Genomic DNA, 23,728 nt, shown 5'->3' on the forward strand with positions numbered 1-23,728 from the left:
GGGAGATACCTTATTATGTAAATTGGGATGAATTGAAACATCAAAGACTCATTATACTTTAATTTTATAATGTTAGTATTAATAAGGATGATATTTTAAATTCAAAAGTGTTGAAAATTAAATAGGCTGAAGCTGACTGTACTCTGGTCTACGAACAATGAGATGATCAAACAACTTGAAAAAAACAGAGCAGACACCTTTAGACACAAAATTTGTAATTTCAGGGTTCTCGTCACATTTCTTGTTTGGTCATGTTTCCCATCCTTTAAGCCTGTAGGTCCCAGGGAGATGTAGCAACAGAAAAACATACAGTATATAATAGAGAGAATAATATCCTATGTAGAAATGGTCCCAACTTGTTAGTGCACACTGACAACGAGTGCGAGTGACCGTTGAAGACATTGAATTAACATGTTCCAAACTATTTATGTTGAAATTGTTTATGGGCTATTTAAATAATTTCAGCCAATGTGTTGGAATGTAAAGTATGTTAATAAATCAAGACCTCATAACTTAGTTTATTCAGCCTTCAAGCCCCATCCCTTAGTATAACTTCCTCTAGAGGTTTTTATCACAATACCAACATGTTAATATCAGACATTTATGGGCTCTTCAAGATACAAAAAAAATAGCAGAAGCATATTTGAACTACGACTGGTGATTTCAGGAATTGTCCTTTTTGCGTATGTAGAGCCGTAGTGGGACTACTAGAAGGTTACGTTATCCTATTGATTGTTCCTTTTGACCCTCGATGTACTGTCTGCTTTCAAAACAAAGCTATAGTGTCCTTTGGGCTATATTGGTGATCTCTATTGGATATACCCGGCCGACAATACATCATGTTCCACGAAGTAGAAGCACTTATCAATAATCAATATTAAATACTATGATGACTGACTCTGAATAATAAGTGTGAATAATGAGTCAATCTGTGCTGTTATGTCTTGATCCTATGATTTATCTTGTATTAAGTGATGATTCACCATCACCCACAGTAACAAAAATCACACATTGGAGGAGTATATCCAAGTTGAATCAATTAAATGTAGATTGGAATGATGTTCTAAGCATAGTAGCATAAGTACTGAATACTTTAGAGTGTACGTACTATGTATGTACACAACTGTACATACATAGAACCACACAGACACGCAGCATGCATGCACTCACACAAATACCAAGCAAGCACACGTGCACTAACACGCACACACACACACACACACACACACACACACACACACACACACACACACACACACACACACACACACACACACACACACACACACACACACACACACACACACACACACACACACACACACACACACACACACACACACACAGGCCTGCTGTTGAGATATAAGTAAGAGTTAACAACCAAGCTCTGGAATTAGTCAGCTGTGGCAAACCGTTTTCTTTCACACATTTAGACCAAGGAAACCTTCAACCTCTCCCCACTGAACATTTGCAACAAGCCAGTGTTGCAAAAAGGGTGAGTGGCAATGTGATCTGTAAAGAGGGGGAGAGGTCCTATGGATCCTAATGTGAAGCCCAATCGGGGCTTCCTACCAGCCATGGCACATGAAGGCTATGAGGTGTGGGAAGGAGATATGGGAACCTCTTGATGCACGGGATATGGGTATGTAAATAGATCGGCTATTCAGTAATTGTTGTTGTTCACTTCTGAGATGAGCAAATACTCACACAGAATCTCGCACAGGCAGGGATGAGTGTGAGTAGTGTGAGTCACTCTGTTGCAGGATCATAGATGGTCCAAAACTGGAACACTGTTGACTTTAGTGTAACTGTACTGCAAATCAAACCACTGGTGGCAAAAGACAATGTTAAAACAATACCCTCTTCAAGTCAAGTTCCAGATCCCAGAATCCATTAATTGGTCGAAAAGCTGTGGATTAAATAACTAAAGGCCAAAACACAGTGGAATTCCTGATAAAAAAAAGACACTCTCTTGAATGGTTGTGATGTGTGGTCCTCATTTCAAATCAGTTGCTTGTCTATCTCTCTCTCTCTCTCTCTCTCTCTCTCTCTCTCTCTCTCTCTCTCTCTCTCTCTCTCTCTCTCTCTCTCTCTCTCTCTCTCTCTCTCTCTCTCTCTCTCTCTCTCTCCAGAATATGTCTGTCTGATCGTTATAAATAAAGATCAGTTCTGGACGAACAGAAAAGGGGAGTGAATGTATAGAAAGCACAATACTATCTTTACTTTATGTCCACCGTCAGCTCTCTTGTATCACAGTCAGGGAGTGATATTTGGCTCCAGCCCCTGTTTGAAACGGTGCCAGGTGCCTATAGCGTACATCAAGCTCCCCACTGCCAACACACCCGCTTATATCACAGTTGTAACAGTTCTGGGTTTAAATTAAAAATGAGCAGAATAAAGTCAGGCTTTTAAAGTCAGAATTCTGTCTTTATTGTCAGAGTTCTGACTTTATGCTCAGAATTCTGACCTTAATCTCAGAATTCTGTCTTTTAAAATCAGAATCATGACTTTTAAAGTCAGAATTATGGCTTTAATCTGAGATCTCAGAGTATGTAAAATGTAACCTGAATCCCCTTCCTTCAATTAAAATACTCAAAGAGTTTGATAATATAAGGTGAAAGCGCTATCCGACAAGAAAGACTTGTGTGTTTGATGTCTTCAGCTTTTATTTTTAGTTATTGGATGCTTAAACAGGCCCTTGCCATTAAAAAGGTCAATATTTCACTACCAATCCAACCTGCCCCACGGTTCTCACTTGTCTATGATGAGTTCCCTATGAGAAGGAAAGGGTTGAACTGCTCCTTTCTGTTAAAGAAAAAGTCTAATTTCCATTTCTTGGGAATAGCAGTTCATATATTCACAGAAATATTGACCAAGGTCATCATTTCCGATGAGGCTGCATATCATCTCCATATCGACCACGATACTGCTCTGGAAAGTTCCTCTCCCTGCACAAAGTTTTCCTGAGCCAACAAAAAGAAAACTAGCGTTTCCAATGTATGTTACACAAAATGTAAAAGAAAATACTATATTATGAATCCTAAAATGAACAGATTTGTATTGCAGTATTGTTATTCACTATAGAAACTCAATTGTTTGAAGACATGTGCGCAGGTGAGGGTTATGCCAGTGGTTCAAAATATTGTTGATCAAGAACTTCTGAGGTTTAAAGGCCCAATTATGATAGTAGTGACTTTATAATTCTTTGATTTTGCGGCTATGAGAGATAATTTTCTGGCTTCAGGGGCCACAGACTGAGAGATTTAATAGAATATTAAAAGGTGGCTTCAGCTGGGCCCTGATAGGAATGGTGAAAGAAAGGGAAGGATGATCAGAAAGTAGGATGAGACAATCTTTGATGCGTGATGCATATCTGACTCTTGAAAGTCACAATTTCAGTTTTGTTAGTTGTTTATTTTGTATTTGTTGGTCAAACGAATATGAAGAAAGGATAATGACTATGTTTTTATGCATGATGCTGTATTTCTGAACCTTAGTAATTCCATTCTCCAGTCATGTTACAGTTTAATATTATTATTTCTTTCATTTAATTCAGACTTGGTTTATTTGCCATATAATAACAATTCCTGGTTCCACAAAAAACCTTTTTATTATTATATGCAAGATATTTCTTTGCATTCTCTTATTTCTATATTCTAATTATAACTTTTTGGATGGTATATATTATTATATGATATAAGTGTAAAATGCAAAACCATCATATTGGACAATTGTTAATTATACTAGATTTGAATATGAGATAATATATTTGCCGGTAATTAAAAATGTCTTAGCTCTATGGTTGTAGTTAATATTTCCAAATGTAACAACTAAGAGCTGAATAAATGTTTTTATTATTGTACAGAGTGGGGGCATTCTGGGCCAAATAGGGGGACTTGTTATTACATGGCTTGATTAAGGTATACTTGAGGCTGACATCTGGTGCCAGTGTTGGACCTTTTCTGGTCCAGCATAGGGCATTCTGTGGACATACTGTTTGCTGAGATACCGTAGTTCAGGGCTAATCAACCTCCTTAACAATTGGGCCGAAAAGGAAAACCACTGGGGGTTCATGGGCCACACCGAGTAAAACTATGTGAATGAATCGCTACAAATAAATCGTACATAAAGTAGTGTTAACTTAATATATATAGTGCTACTACAGGGAATAAACTTGTCAGACGCATTCCTTCCTTCTTCACTTTTAATCGTATCATTATAAAAGATTTTGTTCTCACATATTTTGGACACGTATTTAGAATTCAACAATGTTGTTTGAATCATCACAAAACAGAACTACTGTACATATGAGACATTTTGAGCCAGTGAGTCAGTGAGAAAGATTGCACTGCCTTGTTTGCCTAGTTTGGCTCATCCTGAGACACTCATGCAGCTTCTTATAGATCATGGAGCAACGTGCCCTTGTTCTGATGGCATTCATATGAGAAAAGCTAGACTCACACGTATCGGTTGAGCCAAACATTGTCAGAATAAGTGATGCCAGTTCCCGATTGTGGGGTACTGATACTGGCTAGTATCACCGGCTACACACAGAAACCTGATTTGCATGAAACTATTTTTCTCCTTTATTTTATTTATTTTTTGCATGCAACCTCTTGTGGGCCAGAAAAAAATTAAGAGGGGCCGCATTTGGCCCACGGGCCGCTAGTTGAATAGGCCTGCCGTAGTTCAAGAGACATTTCCCAATGACTTGTTGACCAAAACCCATTTAATCCTGGACTAAGTTGCTGCAATATAATGTATTGCCTGTACAATAAGTAGATGATCTTTCGCACATTACCTTGGGGTGCATCCAACAGGAGCTGGTCAACTGTTGGTGTGTTTGTCCCCCTGGTTCTTCAGTATGGTAATGAAGGCCAGAGTGTGCAATGGTTTTCGAAGTCTGTTTCCGTGAGCCCAGAGCAGACCATGGAGCAGTTATGCAACATGCTAATTACCTCTTGTCGCTTTTCCCCCTCTGTGGACTTCTTCTTCTAACTGAACATGCAGTGCATGCAACATACAAATAATTGTTTTTGAATTATTTTTCTGAAACCAGTTCCCCCTGCTTTGCATATTAAAGACAAACAAGGGTGTCTTGTTGCGGAAGAGGTTTGTGCAAAATGTGATTTATTTTTTTGTTCCGGGTTCAAAGTCAAAACTATGAGGATAAAGTCAGGCTTTTAAAGTCAGAATTCTGACTTTATTCTCAGAATTCTAATTCTAGTCTCAGAATTCTAACTCATTTAATCTCAGAGTTCTAAAGATTTATATTCTTTGAATCCGAGATCATATATTTGCCAGTTATTAAGATTGTCTTAGCCCTATGGTTGTAGTTAATATTTCCAAATGCAACAACTAAGAGCTGAATAAATATTTTTGTTATTGTACAGAGTGGGGGCATTCTGGGCCAAATAGGGGGGCTTGTTATTACATGGCTTGATTAAGGTATACTTGAGGCTGACATCTGGTGCCAGTGTTGGACCTTTTCTGGTCCAGCATAGGGCATTCTGTGGACATACTGTTGGCTGAGATACCGCGGCGTAGTTCAAGAGACATTTCCCAATGACTTGTTGACCAAAACCCATTTAATCCTGGACTAAGTTGCTGCAATATAATGTATTGTCTGTAAAATAAGTAGATGATCTTTCGCACATTACCTTGGGGTGCATCCAGCAGGAGCTGGTCAACTGTTGGTGTGTTTGTCCCCCAGGTTCTTCAGTATGGTAATGAAGGCCAGAATGTGCAATGGTTTTAGATGTCTGTTTCCGTGAGCCCAGAGCAGACCATGGAGCAGTTATGCAACATGCTAATTACCTCTTGTCTCTTTTCCCCCTCTGTGGACTTCTTATTCTAACTGAACATGCAGTGCATGCAACATACAAATAATTGTTTTTGAGTTATTTTTCTGAAACCAGTTCCCCCTGCTTTGAATATTAAAGACAAACAAGGGTTTCTTGTTGCGGAAGAGGTTTGTGCAAAATGTGATTTATTTTTTTGTTCCGGGTTCAAAGTCAAAACTATGAGGATAAAGTCAGGCTTTAAAGTCAGAATTCTGACTGTATCGTCAGCATTCTGACTTTATTCTCAGAATTCTAATTCTAGTCTCAGAATTCTAACTCATTTAATCTCAGAGTTCTAAAGAATTATATTCTTTGAATCTGAGATCATATATTTGCCAGTTATTAAGAATGTCTTAGCTCTATGGTTGTACTTAATATTTCCAAATGCAACAACTAAAAGCTGAATAAATGTTTTTGTTATTTTACAGAGTGGGGGCATTCTGGGCCAAATAGGGGGACTTGTTATTACGAGGCTTGACTAAGGTATACTTGAGGCTGACATCTGGTGCCAGTGTTGGACCTTTTCTGGTCCAGCATAAGGCATTCTGTGGACATACTGTTGGCTGAGATACCGTAGCATTATTGCCTATCCATGGACATGCTTCGACGCAACAGATGTGGACCACTCATGGCCTGTCATTCTCTGCTGCATGTGGGCCGGCTGGAAATGGATTAACTGGGCCAGGCCGACTTTGCTATGTTGGGTGAGGCTAGACATTTGTTGTTAGAGAACATATGTGGGCAAGTTAATATGAGGAAGATCTGCCCCCATAACCCTATCCACAATCGGCCCACATGTGTTGTGCCATCCCATAAACAGTGCCATCATTGCCATGGCCCGCATTCTGTAAGCAGGCCTCTTGGCCATGCCAGCAGTGTCAGCTTGATGTCACATTTGAGCCAGTGTCATCTGCTACGTGGTCCCGATCACACTGATTTCCAGCCGACCTGGCCTGAGTCAGACCAGTCAGAACCGGTTATCTACATGAGGCAGGTTTGATGCGATCTGGTAAAGAGGAGCGCTCTGGGGGATCGCTGTGGATTTGATTTTCATAGACAACCAAGATGGCTGCAGTTGATGGCTGTGGTATGGTGTGTTTAATCCCCTATCGAGACAGTATTAAACAAACTCCAAAGTGTTCTCTCTCAGAATCTTTTCGAATTCTGAGTGGTTGAAGTTTTTGTTGATAAGAAACACTAATCATTTACCAAGTTTAACAAACCTCAGAGCAATGTCAGACGTTATGTGCTCTGATTGATTTTAGCCAGGTCTATCAAATTGCAAGAGGCATTTTGGTCTGCGCCATTGATGTAACTTTATTGACAAAGCCCTTGGAATTCGAAAATTAACTGGGGTTATTCCAAAATAATACACATTTGTATATGTATTTGTACAAGAGATGCCAGGCGAGCAGAACTAGGAACTCAGTATTCAAATTAAAGCCTATTTGTATAAAAACATGTTGTTTGGTGGTTGTTGATAAAAGCCTGCTTTGAATAACAAATCCACTCTAGCAAATGCTCAAATCACATCCTCAAACCGGTTATCCTTCAGGCCTTTTGAAATTAGGTGATTTTTAAAGAGAAGCTCCGAAACTAATAAGATTGAGCCTTTATCAAAACATTGAGAAACGGAACAGATATTATTTTAAACCATAACATGAGCGAACACTCATTTCTGTCCTCGTGGCTATTTTAAGGACACTTCAGTTGGTTCAGGCTCCAACTCCTCCAGTTTGAACATGTAGGACTCTCTTCTGTCCTGCTGATTCCAGCTGAAGCACATAACCCTGTCACTGTTGCCATAGTGACGCTAAACGCTGCTTGCCACTGGACTCCATGCAACATGCAATCCTAAACATGAAAGGGGCCAGTCCTACAGCCACACACGCAGTCACACAAACTCAAAGAACCGACAATATCAACTGGAATCTGAATCATGCATAACACCCGTGTATGGTTTAATGTATGTATTGAAAAGCACATATATAGACTTACAATACCTCCACACATACATTTGTATGAAATATAGATATAAACTTGATCGATAAAATATATTATATCTAATAAAATGATGATTATTATGATGACACATAAACAACCACACAATAGGATGACAGAATGAGTGCACAAACAACACACTGACCTTTGTGCTGTTACACAACTCCCACAGTGCCCCCCCCCCCCCATCACCACCACCACCTGACTAACCCTCCATCGGTCTTCTGCTCCAGCTTAGGGAACCTCGCTCACTCTACAGTGTCAGTCCGTCAACATCTCTCTTATCTGTCCATTTTCCAGCATTAAAAATACATCAGATTTGCATTAAACAGGGCAGTATAACAAAATATCTCACACACACACAGCCTAGAGCGCTTCATCTAGCTGACTTTAGCTACAGATTAGAGACTCCAGATTGCCCCAGAGCACCAGAAGCTGGCCTACATCACCACAGAGTCACTTGATAACAGCGTTATCCAATGAACTCCAAACAACCACTGCCCACCCAGGAAGAGACACATATACATACAATCATTTGCTTATCTTGGTGGATGTCTATTTAGATTAATTTTTTCAATGTTGAATAGAGAGGTACACATTCAGAGCAAACCCCTTCCCAAACAATACTTTTAGTCAAAACCAGCCTTTGGGAGCTATTGGCGATTCATATATTAGAAATAGTGCCATATATCCTACGAACAATGTTATTATGTAAAAGTAGAGAGGACTATTAGGGGTGGGACAGACACATTTGAAAACATGACATTCAGGAAGCCCACAGTGCTATTTTAGACCCATACGCCATTATAATCCTGGAGCAGATCTGTCACATGCTACTAAAAACAGGGCTGCTAGCAGACGCGCAATGGTACGCTTCAACAATTTTTCCACTCAGCAAGTCATGGGATTGGCACTCAAGAAATATTGAGTTGCAGTTCTTGCAGTTCTTCACCATCATCATCATCATCATCATCATCATCATCATCATACAAACTAAAGGAGTTGCCTGACAATAGATAACAAGACAAGATGGTTTTCCACAAACCAAGTCTTTATTTCTCCTTCTGACCAGCGGTGGACAACACAGATATACAAGATAGAGGTATCTGGAACATGTTAAATAACAATATTTATTAATATCATTATTGTCACATTAATAACATGGAATGTAGCGTCCTTCATTGACATTCTTATTTTGTTTTTAGCTTTTGTTTTTAGTTTTATCTTAGGAAACAAGTCAATAAATAAATAACTCTATAGGATCTGTTTCTGAACTCTATATGAATATAGTCTCTTTAAAATGTAGGGAGGGGGGGGTTGAGGGGAGGGCTGGATGAAAAGGAGCTGGAGGAGGAGACAGACCACGGGTCCTTCTGCCATCCACCGCCTCAATACCAAACCCACCACTGTCTGTCTGTCTGTCTGTCTGTCTGTCTGTCTGTCTGGCTGTCTGTCTGTCTGGCTGACTCAACCACAGCCCACAACAGGCACCCAGTGTCCATGTGCGGGATGGTCAACCAAATGTCTGCCGCTTTCTTTGGAATGAGACAGGGAGCTAAGGGTGGAGGGGGAAGGATGCATGGGTCGAGAAGGGGCTGTTATTGTCCCTGACTTCAGCGATGCTCTATTGCGATTAACATGAAGCTCGGAGGATTTAACCGAGAACTTTTAAAGTTAACAAATAAAACAAAAAACAAAACAAAAAAAGAATAGGAAGGGGTGCCAGTCATTGGACGCTGGCTTAGTCACTGTACACAAGAACCAAATCCCTTAGACCAACACTATCGGGAAACCTCCAGAACGATACCAGCACCAACGCGGGGGGTTTTCAGCCAGAAAGGGCCAGGGTTAGAGTCTCAGTTGGTCTAAAAAGCGTTTTGAGTGGGATATTACTCCGAGTGGGATGTTACTGAGCCTATTAGATAGGCTGGGGCCTATCTGCAGGAGGTAGTGTCAAGCTTCGGGGTTTATAAACCTTGAACCTTAAAAGTTAACAACTTTAAACAAAACTGAAATAAAGAATCCCTTAGTATCCCAAAGACGAACACGCGTGAATGCGACGCAAAGAAGCACCAAACATGCTGACCGGGAGGCCGTCAGGTGGCTGGGAGTCTCCTCGACACAACCGGACCGGAGACACCAAAACCCCAGGTACAACCTCTCCCCTTGTGCAGAGACCAGTCATACTTTTGTTCCAAGAAGGATCAAAAGTGTGCTTGAGTGTTTGTGTGTGTGTATGTGTGCATGTAAGGCTGGTTATATGTTTGTGTGCATCTATGTGTTTCTTATGTGTTTCTATACGTGTGTGTGTGTGTGTGTGTGTGTGTGTCTTTGTAATTTAAGGCTGTGTACATGTGTGTGTGCAGTGGGGTCTAGTCGGAGCTGTGCTCCTCCAGCTCTGAGATGATGGTGATCAGGTTTTGGAGGCCAAAGATGTAGCCGCTGTCCTGGCCCTCATGGACCACGCTGTCCTCCCTGTAGTCCCGGCACGTGGTGTGGGCAAAATCTATCATCCGCACGTCCACCGAGGGCCGGCGGGGGTCCGAGGGGCCCGCCCTCTGCCGGCCGGTTGCCGTGCCGCCGCTGGCACCGCTTGTGCTGCCGGGCGGCGGGGAGCCGTGCGCGAAACCGAGCGCTCCCGCCACGCTGACCTCCTCGCCCTCGCCGTCCTCGTTGTCCTCCTCCAACCCTCCCGCCCCTTCGTCCCCCGCCTTGTCCTCATCGTCCTCGTCCTCGTCTTCCTCCTCCTCCTCCTCGGAGAGCCCGTGCTCCGAGCGGCGGCGGCGCGCGTGCCCGGGGCGCGGCTCGCCGTCGTAGATGATGAGCAGCGAGCTGGAGTAGAAGCGGTACGACTCGCACGCCGCCAGCGCCGCCTGCATCTGCTGCAGCCGCCGCAGGACGGGGGAGAGCAGCTCGCCGCGCAGCCGCAGCCCGTCGTGGAAGAACTGGAACAGGGCCTCCTTGAAGCCCGGCAGGCTCAGCTTACGGCCGTGGTACTTGTTCATGAACATCAGCTGGCCGGAGTCCGAGCGGTACACCTGGGGAGGAAGAGGAAGAGGAAGAGGGAGAGAAAGAGAAAGAGAAAGAGAAAGAGAAAGAGAAAGAGAAAGAGAAAGAGAAAGAGAAAGAGAGAGAGAGAGAGAGAGAGAGAGAGTTATTGGGACGCTCAACAGTTAATTCAGTCTCATTGAGAAAACACACTTTGGTTTGATTGCTGGTAAACAGGAACCAGATTCATGTTGTCAATATTGATGCAATATTATGAATTGGATTAAAAAATTTAATCTCCTGTTTCCAAACTATTGAACGGTAGTGTATGGCGTAACACACTCGTTTGAGTTCCCTCTCAAGCCGAGCCTCCCTGAGCCCGGTGGGACCAGGGCGACGAGGCAGTGAGGTAATCAGGTCCCATAGACGGCTGAGAGAGTGGCCTGAGCCCCCCACCGCCCCCGTCCTCCTGGGAGGGGGGGGGGAGACCCCCCAGAGGCCTACCTGCATGCCCCCCAGCCGCACCCCGATGGTGGCCGACGTGCTCTGCTGACACTTGCGCATGTGGAGGGCCTTCTTTTCCTCGGAGGCGTCGTCTCCGTGCTGCCGCGTGCCCATCTTCAGGTCCAGCACGCAGGGCACCGCGTGCCGCCACGTCAGGTTCTCCAGCAGGATGAACCCTGGGAGGAGGCCGGGGGGGTCAAGGGTCAAGGGACAACACCCCCATGTTTCGGACGTGACCGCACCGCCCCAAAGCAGATCACCCTCAATCACACCAGGACCCCCCCCCCCCACTGACTGTACAACATGATACCCATTAGCAGTGACCTGGACACGGCAAAGAGACTATCAGGAGTCAAAGGAGATCACAACATCCCAGACGATATGGAGCCTCATCAAACCATATCCAATGAAAGGGGGCCGGGGCTATTTTTAACCAGGCCTGTCATTGGAGCATGTGAAGCTGGAGACAGAGAGAACAACTCTCTAAAAGGAATTACTCTCCGATGGGCAAGACCATGGCCACCTTGGCGGCGAGGCATCAAGACAACAAGCTCAGCTCTGGTGGGACCATTGAGCCCCACTGGGCCTCCACAACAAGGGCTAAGCTCGTTTATTGACCGTTTATCTGACGGGTTATCAGTCGATGGGATTTGAACCGGTCAAATAAATTCTCGATGTGAGACTGTGAAGGGCCTTAGACAGCATCAATTCTCTACACTTATAAGACAAAATGATACTAGACCTCCTCTACTAAGGTTCTGTTTTATTAAATCGTATGGAGGTTAACACAGGGTCGTATGCTACGGTTAAGTCCACACACACACACACACACACACACGCAGGCAGCTGAAGGATACGGTACTGGTTGCGCTGCTTAGCGTTGTCCTTCATGGTCTGCAGGTGCTTCTGGTGACACTGGAGGCTCCAGGGGTTGTGCTGGGTGAGGGCGCTGCTCTTGCTGCGCTCCAGCCGGTAGTAGAGCACCTCCGCCTGCTGCAGCCACTCCAGCTCCACCTTCTCCGCCCGACGCTGGACACTGGAACCACATGGAAGGATTAGGAGTCCGCTTTTACCAGGAAAATACAAGGGAAAAACAGGGCATGTATCTCTGGGTTTATTATTATTGGGTTATGTTTTACTCTATTTATTATTTATTATTGGGTAATGTTTATCTGTGATACTTATTGGGTAATTGTTAAATCTGTGATATGCAGATTTCTTAGATCTTATATGCTTTTGTCTCCGCCCACGTACCCGGGGAAATCCCGGTAACTTCCTTATAGAAATAAGGTGACGATTGAGGAAACACTGTATCACACTCGTGATCAATTACTCCCCCATTCCAGGGGTACAACAACAGCTTGAGTCCATGGTTTTGGTAAAGCCCGTAAGGTACCTTGACACTAGGCGACAATCCCCCCGATAGTTGTGCTGAAACAGTCAGGGGGGGAGGGGAGGTGATACTGATTGTCATGTCATGTTGGGTCTCAGGACCCATTTTTGACAAACACAAACCCAGGATTCTTTTCCTTGGAATCAGAAATGGCTCAAACAACTGCTGTCCTTTCACCAGCAAAAACACAGGCTTTTAACTGTGCTCGAAATGCTTGTTTCAGATAAGATCATGTGCGGAACCCCCACAATGTCCCAGTCGCAGTACGGACCCAACAGCGAGGCAAGACGTGCAGTTTGAACCGCCAAAGTCATCCCCGACTTTGAGAGGATCCTAGTCGGCAGGGGCCTTTAATCCCATTTAGTCTCAAAGGGTTTCACAGGCAACATGTTACAACACAAACCCTAAGCCTGAAATCTCTTAAGGGCAAGGAATAACTCAAAGAGAAGAAACACAAAAGAGGTCTGTTAATTCATGGTTTTGATTGTTATACATGACCCGGGTGACCACTATATAACTTCTCTCACTTCTAATAAACAATGCTAGACATTATAGTCCCTTCACCTCTGCGTTGAGTACAAGTCTGCACCTCCGGATATCTTCATGAGTGACACGCGCGCTCACGCAGGTGTCGTTTGCCAGAAAGTGCACGGGTTGGATTCCTGACTGGTCTACAAAGAGTTGAGTGTGATATTACTCCGTGGCCCTGGCACTTGGAACGGGACTGTGCTCTGCAGCTGGGGCCTATCGCCGTGAGGTAGCACGGGTGTGTGCCTGTGGTTGTCTGAGTGTGTGTGTGGGAACCATTGTGCTTATCTTGGGTCCTGTGAAGCCTTTGTCCCGATGCCAACGCCCTGTGCTGTGGTGTCACCGTAGCAGTATTAATAGCAGCATAATGGGCTAGTATAGTACGCTGTCCTAGTAGCTAGGAGGAGCTCAGTGCGTGACTGTTGTTGACATATTGTTCTCAGGAGCATTGCCAGCCTCCAGTAACTTGCTGGATTGTTTGCATCAGCCTTTACGTCAGTGTGAGCCAGCTCTCCACACGCTCCCGTCACCATCCTGGAGACATAGCATTCTCTCTAACCCTAATCCAGCAGTCCTATGTTACAACATAGTAAAACTACATTCTGTTGAGATATTCTACCAAGATATTTGCTCAAGTTGATGGATGAAGTTTTCAGAAAGGGATTTTAATTAGTGTCTTTATAAGGCCAGTCTGACAATTGTTGATTTGAAACCTTTGCAGACACTTTAGTTTACTAGTGCTGGCCACGTTGGTGTTATCACGCTTGCAGATGCCATTCTCCAGCAGCATGATTGTTTTAAACAAACATGAAGCGAAAGAAAGTGAATATATTTATCAATCATTTTTTAAGATCTAAAAAATATATATACATTTTGAATATATTCAGTTGTTGTTAGACATGCACTTTATTTAATTTGTTAATATTTGTATAGTTAAAATTACACTAATTATTTGACTGCTCAGTTGTTGTTTTGACAATGTTGTTTAGCACTTTATTTATTTTTTAATATTTGGTTAGTTAAAATTGCCTGTTCCAGGTGTTATCTTGAAAAGCTGCTTATTTATTAATTATATATTATTATAATTACCCCCGGTCTGACGGCAAACCCCACCAGTAAGACCTTTTACCCTGTATGTATCAATCTTAAGTGTGATTTGTGGGACAACTCTAAAGCTAGGCACCCCTACCCGCCGTCTTATGTCCACCCTCCCCTCTCTCCCTCTCACCTCTCGTCCTTGTCTTTCTGGGAGTTATGGCTGCAGACTTCCATGGCCTGGTTGTCGTTCACCCACTGGAGAATCTTGTTCTTGGGCTGGCCATCGACCGCCAGCTCCTTGGTCTCCTGGTCGCTGTGGAGCGGGTAGGCAATGAGGCACAGGTTACCCTCGTCATCCTCCTCGAAGCTCACAGAGACTACACCTGAAGAGAAACACAGAGACACAGAGAGAGTGAGAGTGAGAGAGACACACAGAGAGAGAGGGAGAGAGACAGAGAGAGACACAGACACACAGAGAGAGAGGGAGAGAGACAGAGAGAGACACAGACACACAGAGAGAGAGGGAGAGAGACAGAGAGAGACACAGACACACAGAGTGAGCGTGAGAGAGACAGAGAGAGACACAGACACACAGAGTGAGCGTGAGAGAGACAGAGAGAGACACAGACACACAGAGTGAGCGTGAGAGAGACAGAGAGAGACACAGAGAGAGAGGGAGAGAGACAGAGAGAGACACAGACAGACAGACAGACAGACAGACAGACAGACAGACAGACAGACAGACAGACAGACAGACAGACAGACAGACAGACAGACAGACAGACAGACAGACAGACAGACAGACAGACAGACAGACAGACAGACAGACAGACAGACAGACAGACAGACAGACAGACAGAGAGAGAGAGAGAGACACACACAGAGAGAGACACAGAGAGAGACACAGAGAAAGACATAGAGATAGAGAGAGATTAAACAATATAAAGTTGTGGGCATTCAAACCCTCTACTGTAAAGCTGATGAGACAGTAAAATTAAACGTGCAGTGCTTCTCTCAACTCCCCTGAAAGACACACACACAGACGCTTCTTGACTCCTACAGCACTTTCTAATTTCAAGCATTCAGAATCCGTGGGAATGGGAAAGAACGATGAGCAATATTTCAATAAAAACTCCAAAGTATAAATCCATGTATTGACATGGAAATCGAGAACCTAAACTCGAAAAACTAATGCTAATAAACATAATTTCATGTGGGTCCTATCAGACTTTACTACTGGTATATGGGAAGCCAGATGAGACACATTAAGCCAGAGACAAGACATTAAAGAGGTAAAGTAAGCAGAAGCCCCTCCCCCGACACCCTCTGTACGCACACACACGCACACACATACAAACACATACAAACACACACACACACACACCCCCACCCCCACCCCCCCATGCTCCCAAGGGGCTTGTGCGAATCAGGGCTGTGTTTGGTTTCCAACCAGGAGGACAGACCAGTAGGCAGGTAGGACGCAGGCAGAGGGAAGACTACCCTACAGCCCTCGTCTGTTCACAGCCCCGCACCCGTGTTTTTCCTACTGGCTGATGTCACCATAGCTCAGATATCACCTGCCACGCTCTCTGAATCATTTAGAATGGTGGAAAATATCTGCTGAGTATGTGCATTTGGTGCGTTGTGTCAGAGTGTCTGTTTGACTAAGCAGAGCACAGCATATAAACCTTAACCGGTCCACCAACAGTTCACATATCTGGTACTTCCTGCTTCACCTTGTAAAGGGACACCGTCCATTACGTCAACACATACATCCAGTGTGCGTTATCACATTTTTGGTATTGTGTTGCGCTCTCTCTCTCTCTCTCTCTCTCTCTCTCTCTCTCTCTCTCTCTCTCTCTCTCTCTCTCTCTCTCTCTCTCTCTCTCTCTCTCTCTCTCTCTCTCTCTCTCTCTCTCTCTCTCTCTCTCTCTCTCTCTCTCTCTCTCTCTCTCTCTCTCTCTCTCTCTCTCTCTCTCTCTCTCTCTCTCTCTCTCGTCAGGCAGGGTCCGCCCAGAGACTGGAACAGAAACACCTGGCCAGCGGCCACCCAACTACACCCTCTCTCTAGTAGCATCTTACATACGTCGTCTGTAGGCTACCTGGGGGTTGTAAGTGGTCCCTGCTACAGTACCCTCAGCAGGTCAAGCCCTTAACATACGACACAAATAAAGGACGCCAAGATCGTTTTGCTCAATTGCTTGGCACAATTCTGAAATGAGAAAAAAAGGGATGGTCTGCACACTGTTTAAATGCTCCAGAAGTGGATTTATTAACAGGCCACTTTTACATCTCTAGGGATCTCCATCAGGCATTGAAAAAAAGGGGTGAGATGACTTATATCACATGACCCAAATGGTGACACCTGTCTAATCCACAGGGCGCACCCAAAAAAGTGACAAATGGCAAAACATGCACCCGAAGATACTGGCTCGCATGCATTGCATAAATCCATAAGAGTCAATGACACATCAAGAAAATATCTATAAATAATAAAATATAAAGAGAATAATTTATAATAAAGAACAAATAATAATCTTATAACAATAATACAATTAATAATATAAATAATAATAATAACAATATATATTTTTTTTTTAACTGTATGCTTCACAATAAGCTTTTTTTTTAAACAAAATGCACATTGATGTATTCCTCATATATAAGCAGAGAAGGAAGTGTAAATTGCAGGCTATATACCAAACATGAACAATCAAAGAAAAGGTCTAAGGTCAAAATAAAATACATATTGAGGCCCTTTGGAGACATGGTGTTCAACATGTAAAAAGCCTCCCTTCTAAAGGAGCGGGTTATCTATGTCTCCTCCACATCTGGGAGTGGAGACAATTCTAAAATTATCATAAACATGTTCAAAACAAAATCTGCAAACCTCCAGACCACTAAGCACAGATTTGATTGTCTGATTGATTCCATTGTCGGAAATGTGAGTGCAAAGTGTGTAATGTAAATCCTTGAACTGTTCAAGGATTGCTATCATTCCGTTTGATACACAACAGCATTCAGATAGCTAGACAAAAATGTCATTCTAGTAGAGAAAACATTCAGTGTCTGTGAAGACTGAGATGTGGATGAAAGAAACATTTCCAGGGTCCACTGCCATACTTACCCAACATCTAAACATTTGACCACCATTGTTTGCAGAATGTGTAGGGGGTTAATTTTGAGTTTTTTTTTTTTATCTGAAACAATAGCTTTGTTTTGAATTAAGAGTTATGAGTTAGTAATGCATGCTTTTGTGCTGTACCATAGAAGCAACATTGACCAATGCAGGTGGCGTCTGAGAATGTCAACACTTGTTGTTTCAAGAATAAGCCAAAGCAAATAAGAGGAACTGTAATCATTGCGCCAAATTACTTATTAAGATTGTGAGAGAGTGGTGGCTAACATGATGAAGGGGAACAGACACACAACAGAAAGGAAAAACAGCCCCACAACAGACATGAACAACAGCCACACAACAGAAACGAACCACTGCCACCCAACAGAATGTAACAACAGCCACACAACCCAATCAGTTCGCTAAACATGAACCCGTGTTGTGTACTGTACCTCTCTTGTGTTGTGCACTGTACCTCTGTGTTGTGTACTGCAACCCTGTGTTGTGTACTGTACCCCCGTATTGTGTACTGCACCCCCACTATACTTCTGTATTGTGTACTGTGCCTCCGTGTTGTGTAAAGTACCTCTGTATTGTGTACTGTACCTCTGTATTGTGTACTGTACCTCTGTATTGTGTGCTGCACCTCTGTATTGTGTACTGCACCTCTGTATTGTGTACTGTGCCTCTGTATTGTGTACTGTGCCTCCGTGTTATGTACTGTTCCTCCGTTTTGTATTGTGTACTGTACCTCCGTGTTGTGTACTGTACCTCAGTGTTGTGTACTGTACCCGTGTTGTGTACTGTACCCCAGTTTTGTGTACTGTACCTGTGTCGTGAACTGTACCGCTGTATTGTGTAGTGTGTGTGTGTGTGTGTGTGTGTGTGTGTGTGTGTGTGTGTGTGTGTGTGTGTGTGTGTGTGTGTACCTCTGTGCTGTGTTGTGTACTGTACCTCTGTACTGCGGGGTGAACTCCCTCATGGGCGGCGGCAGGCTCTTGTAGAACTGGTACTCTCGGGGGATGAGGGGCTTGCAGATGGTCTGCTCCCCAAAGCGCAGCACGCACGAGTGCCCCCCCACCTGGTGGATGAAGGGCTCAAGCATCACCCCCTTCTCCAGGTAGCAGTGCTGCGGCTGCGGCTGTGGCAGCGGCTGCTGCGGCTGCAGTAGTTTCTGCGGCGGCTCTGCGCCCGAGCCCCCCCGGCCCTGAGCATCCACAGCCGGACTCATCCTCCTCTGGTCCCGACCACGCTCCCGCTGGCATTAGCCTCCTTGCAAGCGTGCACACACACCGTGGCAGGGAGTCGTCTCCGGGCAGAGAGGAGCTGTGCACGTTCACAGACGTGCACGCGCACACAACCACGCACGCAGAGCTACTCACTGAGATACAGTGTGGCCTGCCGGAGAAGGTGCTTTATGTGCGTTTGTTCAGGTGTTGTGGTCTCTAGCAGGACTCGCCCATCCGTGTACTCAGTGGAGGGGCTGTTGGTTGTTGCAGAGCGGGGGGAAGGGGTCCTCCTGGTGAAACAACAAAGCAACGCAGGAAAGCGAAGATTTGATGGAAAAAAAGGGCTCAGCTCGGCGAAGCTGTGTCCACTTCTCCTTTTTTTGTGTCCTTGCGTAGCAGTTGGACTCCTGCGTGTTCCCCGTCGGTTTAGAGTCCAAAACAAACGGCTTAGGAGTTTAGTCCGTTGCTGCAGTGGCAGAGAGAAACAGGTCCTACTGATGTCTCCACTGCAGTTTCAGAGCGTCTGACAGCTCAACTCGCTCTACACTGTTAGACCTCCTGCTGCGTGACGCTGAGCCTGCACCCCCACCAATCAGAAGAGGCAGAGCAGATTTTTGGCCCTGAGCCCGCCTACTGTCTGCCTGATCAGCCAATCAGAAGAGGTAGAAGCAGAGCGTTGACTGGTGAACGTTCGAGGGAAAGGAGAGAGCAAACAAAGACAGGGAGGAGGAGGCTTGGGGGAGGGGAGAGCGAGTATGCAGAGAGCGAGTTAGCAAACACACGCACACACACGCAGGGACGTCCCTAGAAATTCTGGGCCCCCTGACAGAATTCAGTTATGGAGCCCCCCCCCCCAACCCAAAAAATATATATACTTTCAAAAAAAATAAAATTTTATATAGCCTACATTTTTTATGTAATATATTCATTCACATTTTATAATCATTCAATATTGGGTAATACTGGGTCAAAATTGGGTAGTCATTATCATCAGAAGAAAATGAATAACAACTGAATAACAAAATGATAAACCTACCTACTTACCGAGGCTACTTTGTACACTAGATAGTTAGTTAGTATTTAGTTACACATTTACCTGGGTTGTAGTTATGTAGTTATAGACAGAAATAAGATAATAGACTGTGTGTCGCGATTGCTCTATGATTTGCTCTCCAGGCATTGGTTCTTAGACAGGTGAGGGGCGTGGCGAGCGGAGCTGGGCACCGCAACGTGGCACACCTGGACCTCATCAACCAATCACACGCCTTCTTAAGCCTGGCGGGGACTTCTCGTCGGCGCCAGATTATTCCGTCTCATTTGGTATTTTGGCTGATGTGTGTACATTGACCATCGATTCCCTAACCCGATTCTGTGATTCCTAAACGTCGTGTTATCCTCTCGCCAGTTCCTCGCCAGTGGACTACCCCCGGACCGCAACTCTCTCCGGTGCCTCCGCCAGCTACGCCTACCCGCTCATGTCTTCGCCTTGCCCGCTGGTTATCTTCTGAGTTCTCCTTTACTGACAATAAACCGTGGATTGTCCGTACTGTCTCTGTCTCTGCATCCTGGGTCCTAACCAACCTTTTCACCAACCGTAACACTGTGACAGTGCTGCTTCTACTTAGACTGTCCTCCTTCCCCTTCTTCTATTTCAACCTCACTGGTTTCTTCTGTGGGTTCATCATGGCTTGAAGAGGGCCCTGACTCTAAGATACATCATATAATTCAGAATATGTCTCATAATTATTCTGAACATATTAAACAATGTATTAAACAACACATTAAACATATTACTGTTGTTTAACAGTAATGCTGTTGTTTAACATATTATTTAACATATTAAACAACAGTCTATTTGATTGGATTGAGCTGGGCATGACTAAATATGTATTTGTATGTGTTGATTTGCTGCATTAGCCTACAATAAATAGTAGCTATTAATCTAAGGGTAGACTACTTGTAATTTTAGCTGATTTAAAACTTAAAAGTCAGCTAAAATGTAAGTATCCTTAGTTTAATGTCAGCTAATATTGTAATGCAGCCCATCAAAATATTCAAAATCTGTTTACATAAATGTTATCATCATGCTGGTAAGCAGTATGGACTGTTAAAAATAAATAAAACTGGGTGACGAACTGTCGACCGCATTGAGCTCTTTCCTCTCTCTCTTTCCTCCCCTGACAACCTGACTTCTTCATTTCACCGACCGGGATACACACAAACTGACTTTAGACTGCTAGTTTAAGACACTAGCAGTTTGCACTTGCTTCACAATGATCTGCCTGGCTGCTAATTTGCTCTGCAGTAGCGTAAGACTTGGGCTGTACCAAATAATGACAAACGAGAGGGGTGATAATAGGGTGAAGACTTTCTAATGATTTTGTAAAAATTGAGAAACAAACCACAACAAAACACCTTCATTTGATGATTTAAAACGAAAAATATATATATATATTTTTTTTTTGCATTAATAATTCCACCAGTGTCCTCTGGGGCGCCCCCGTCAGTGCTGCGCCCCTGGAATCATCCTAATTCCCCCCCCCCTAAGGACGTCTCACACGCACACATGCACACGCACACACAATTAAAGAGAGAGTTGTGATGAGAGAAGGACCTCAAACTCCCCATAAACAGACTCATCCGCCTGGACTCTTTTTTTCCACATTGATTAAACTATTGCATACAACCTCCATATTGTAAATACTGTGTTTTAGAGTGTATCTTTAATTTTTCTGTTAATAGAAAATACTAATTTATTTTTTTATAAAATACAACATTGTACTTTTTATATATTGAGTACTTGTATAATATCTGATATGTATATATATTTTGTATTTAACGTTTTATACTTTGACCTCTTTATTGTTCACCTGCTTTGGCAAGGTAAATTGTTTATTTATCAGGCTAATAAAACTTTTTTTAATTGAATTGAATGGAAATGTATTGAATAGAGAGAGAGAGAGAGAGAGAGAGAGAGAGAGAGAGAGAGAGAGAGAGAGAGAGAGAGAGAGAGAGAGAGAGAGAGAGAGAGAGACATTTGTCTCAAAATTAAAAAGAGAAAAAGAGATTGTCTCAAAACTACGTTGGTCACTTGATCGGCGAATCCACCCAAAAGTTTACAGGCCGATGTTAGATAGTCATGTTACATAATTCGTATGGACAAAAAGACATTTTAGGTTTTTGTGGAAAAGTAAAACTTGGATTCAATATTTGTGCAAATCATTGCACATTCATTCTAAAGTCAATGGGAGTGTGGAAACCAAAAGGAGAATATGTATACCTGCAGAGCAGGGAGGCCCTATAGAGCGCAACACTGTGGTTCCGGAAGGAAAGATCTCATTAATTTTCTCCATAGAGCTTTTGATTAAAAGCCTAAATTAACCATCCAAAGTATGCTTACTACGCTATATTTATATTGTGAAACGATGGTATACATGTTTTATTCATGATGTTATTTAGAAGCACTACACTACCAACGATCTTAAAGTGTAACCCTACGTCTTTGATTGGTGGAGCTCACTGGTGCCATGGAAACGTTTACTGCACCCGCAAAAGTGGTCGCTTGCTACAACTGACCTGATCGTTTACCACCAGTGTTGGGTAAATTACTTAAAAAAAAGTTATTAGTTAGAGTTATTAGTAACTTCTCCCAAAAAGTTACTAAATTAGTTACTCAGTTACAAATTATAAAAATAACTAGTTACTGTGGAAAGTCACTATTGTGCTACTTTCAAGTATTTTTAAATGCTCAAATGTGTCAGAGATTTTGGACCCCACCTCCTTTCCTCGTTAACGGAACTTAAACTACACGTGCATGTTCATGCAGGGAAGCATGGAATGTATGGAAGCATGCAACGTTGAAAGATGTTTGAATGGAAAAGTAATGGCTATCTATATTCCATTAAAAGAAGGCTACTTTTGGATTATTTGGGCTCGCCATTCCTGTTTCTCGTTGACTCACTTGTGTCGTTGTGTGTCCTACTATAGGCTACGTGCTTTCGAATTTGTGTAAACAACACCCGCCCAACTCTACCTCTGATTGGCCTACCATGAAATTTTACTCTACCTCAGCCAATCATCATCATTTATGCGATTGTCTCATGCCCACTAACCAAGGAACAACCGTAAAGATCTAGTTGGTCTGATGAAAAAACTGCTCCAATTATAGTAACGCGCCACATTTTTTGTGGCGGTAATGGCGTGATAATGATAGGAAGAGCAATCAATACGTTTAATACAGAGCAAACATGATTTCCCTTTCTGACAAGATTTTTTTGGAGGGCAAGATGAGGACAAGAGTGTCCAAAAGGGTGAAAACCGCCATAAGGCCCCGTCCACACAGAAACGATTTTTTTGTGAAAACGCAGAAGTCTTGTGCGTTTGGGCAGACGGTCCAGACGGATCAGGCGTTTTCACTTTTTTGAAAACAGGTCCGAGGGTGAAAAAAGAGAAAAAACTGCCCTGCGTTTTCGTGTTAGGATCAGCCCCCCTGGTGCAGTGCATACTTCCGCAATCCACCAGTGCTCAGTGGCCAAGCCTGGTATTGCAGATGTTTACGTGGGCTGTGTACGGGTCCCTCGATTCCAGGGGCCCAGAAGTCACCTCAAGCGTTTTATTAGCCATTGTTTTTTTGCGGGAGAAGGAGGGTCGGGCAGCTGAAGGAGTTGTAGTGAAACGAATGTTGTTTCGGCCCGGCATCCGAGAGGGCTCAGTGCACGGCTCCTTTAACTTCTCGTGTCCGAGGTTTTCGTTTTACTTAACATGAATGGCGTTGATAGTTTCTAGGCAATGTGTTGACTTTTTATCACTTAAAGTCTCCGAGGGATGTGTAGACAGACCTCTCGCTTATGATGCTACAATGCTAACAATGCTAGACAACGAGAATATTTCTGCATTCGGCACGTCATGCACTAGGGCGTGGCTGGCTCCCATGATGCGGAAGCAAATCTCTCCTGCGCCGTTTAGCAGTTTTCAAAGGAATGTATGGCCGCCATTTTTTAATCCGCCTTAGGTCCATGGTTACGCCTCATGCCCACTGCACCGTCAGTCAAAGGACGTCGGAAGGCTTGGCTGACGGATGGGGGAG

The 23,728-nt window shown here is 43.7% G+C and overlaps 1 protein-coding gene and 1 long non-coding RNA gene across 2 annotated transcripts; both read right to left on the reverse strand.

Moving 5' to 3' along the window:
• Window positions 1–7,774: 7,774 nt before the first annotated feature.
• Window positions 7,775–19,392, reverse strand: LOC132466605 (inositol hexakisphosphate kinase 2-like). The gene is made up of 5 exons (XM_060063871.1): window positions 18,368–19,392; window positions 14,486–14,678; window positions 12,194–12,372; window positions 11,337–11,512; window positions 7,775–10,882 (listed from the first exon to the last, which is right to left on the reverse strand). Exons 1-5 carry the CDS (start codon window positions 18,642–18,644, stop codon window positions 10,217–10,219), a joined length of 1,491 nt encoding a protein of 496 aa, XP_059919854.1. The 5' UTR covers window positions 18,645–19,392; the 3' UTR covers window positions 7,775–10,216.
• Window positions 16,543–18,345, reverse strand: LOC132466838 (uncharacterized). The gene is made up of 2 exons (XR_009527927.1): window positions 18,223–18,345; window positions 16,543–18,184 (listed from the first exon to the last, which is right to left on the reverse strand). It is a non-coding gene; the product is annotated as an uncharacterized LOC132466838 (long non-coding RNA).
• Window positions 19,393–23,728: the final 4,336 nt, after the last annotated feature.

The sequence above is a fragment of the Gadus macrocephalus genome, chromosome 1 (genome assembly GCF_031168955.1).
Source record: "Gadus macrocephalus chromosome 1, ASM3116895v1".
Classification (NCBI taxonomy): Eukaryota; Metazoa; Chordata; class Actinopteri; order Gadiformes; family Gadidae; genus Gadus; species Gadus macrocephalus.

Bases quoted from the DNA above. Each gene is read 5' to 3' on its own strand.
- LOC132466605 (XM_060063871.1), bottom strand. From the start codon at position 18,644: ATGAGTCCGGCTGTGGATGCTCAGGGCCGGGGGGGCTCGGGCGCAGAG. The intron at 14,679-18,367 runs GTACAGTACACA...GTTTCTCTTCAG, and splicing joins GTTCACCCCGCAGTACAGAG to GTGTAGTCTCTGTGAGCTTC. The intron at 11,513-12,193 runs GTATCCTTCAGC...GCCTCCTCCCAG, and splicing joins TAAGCAGCGCAACCAGTACC to GGTTCATCCTGCTGGAGAAC.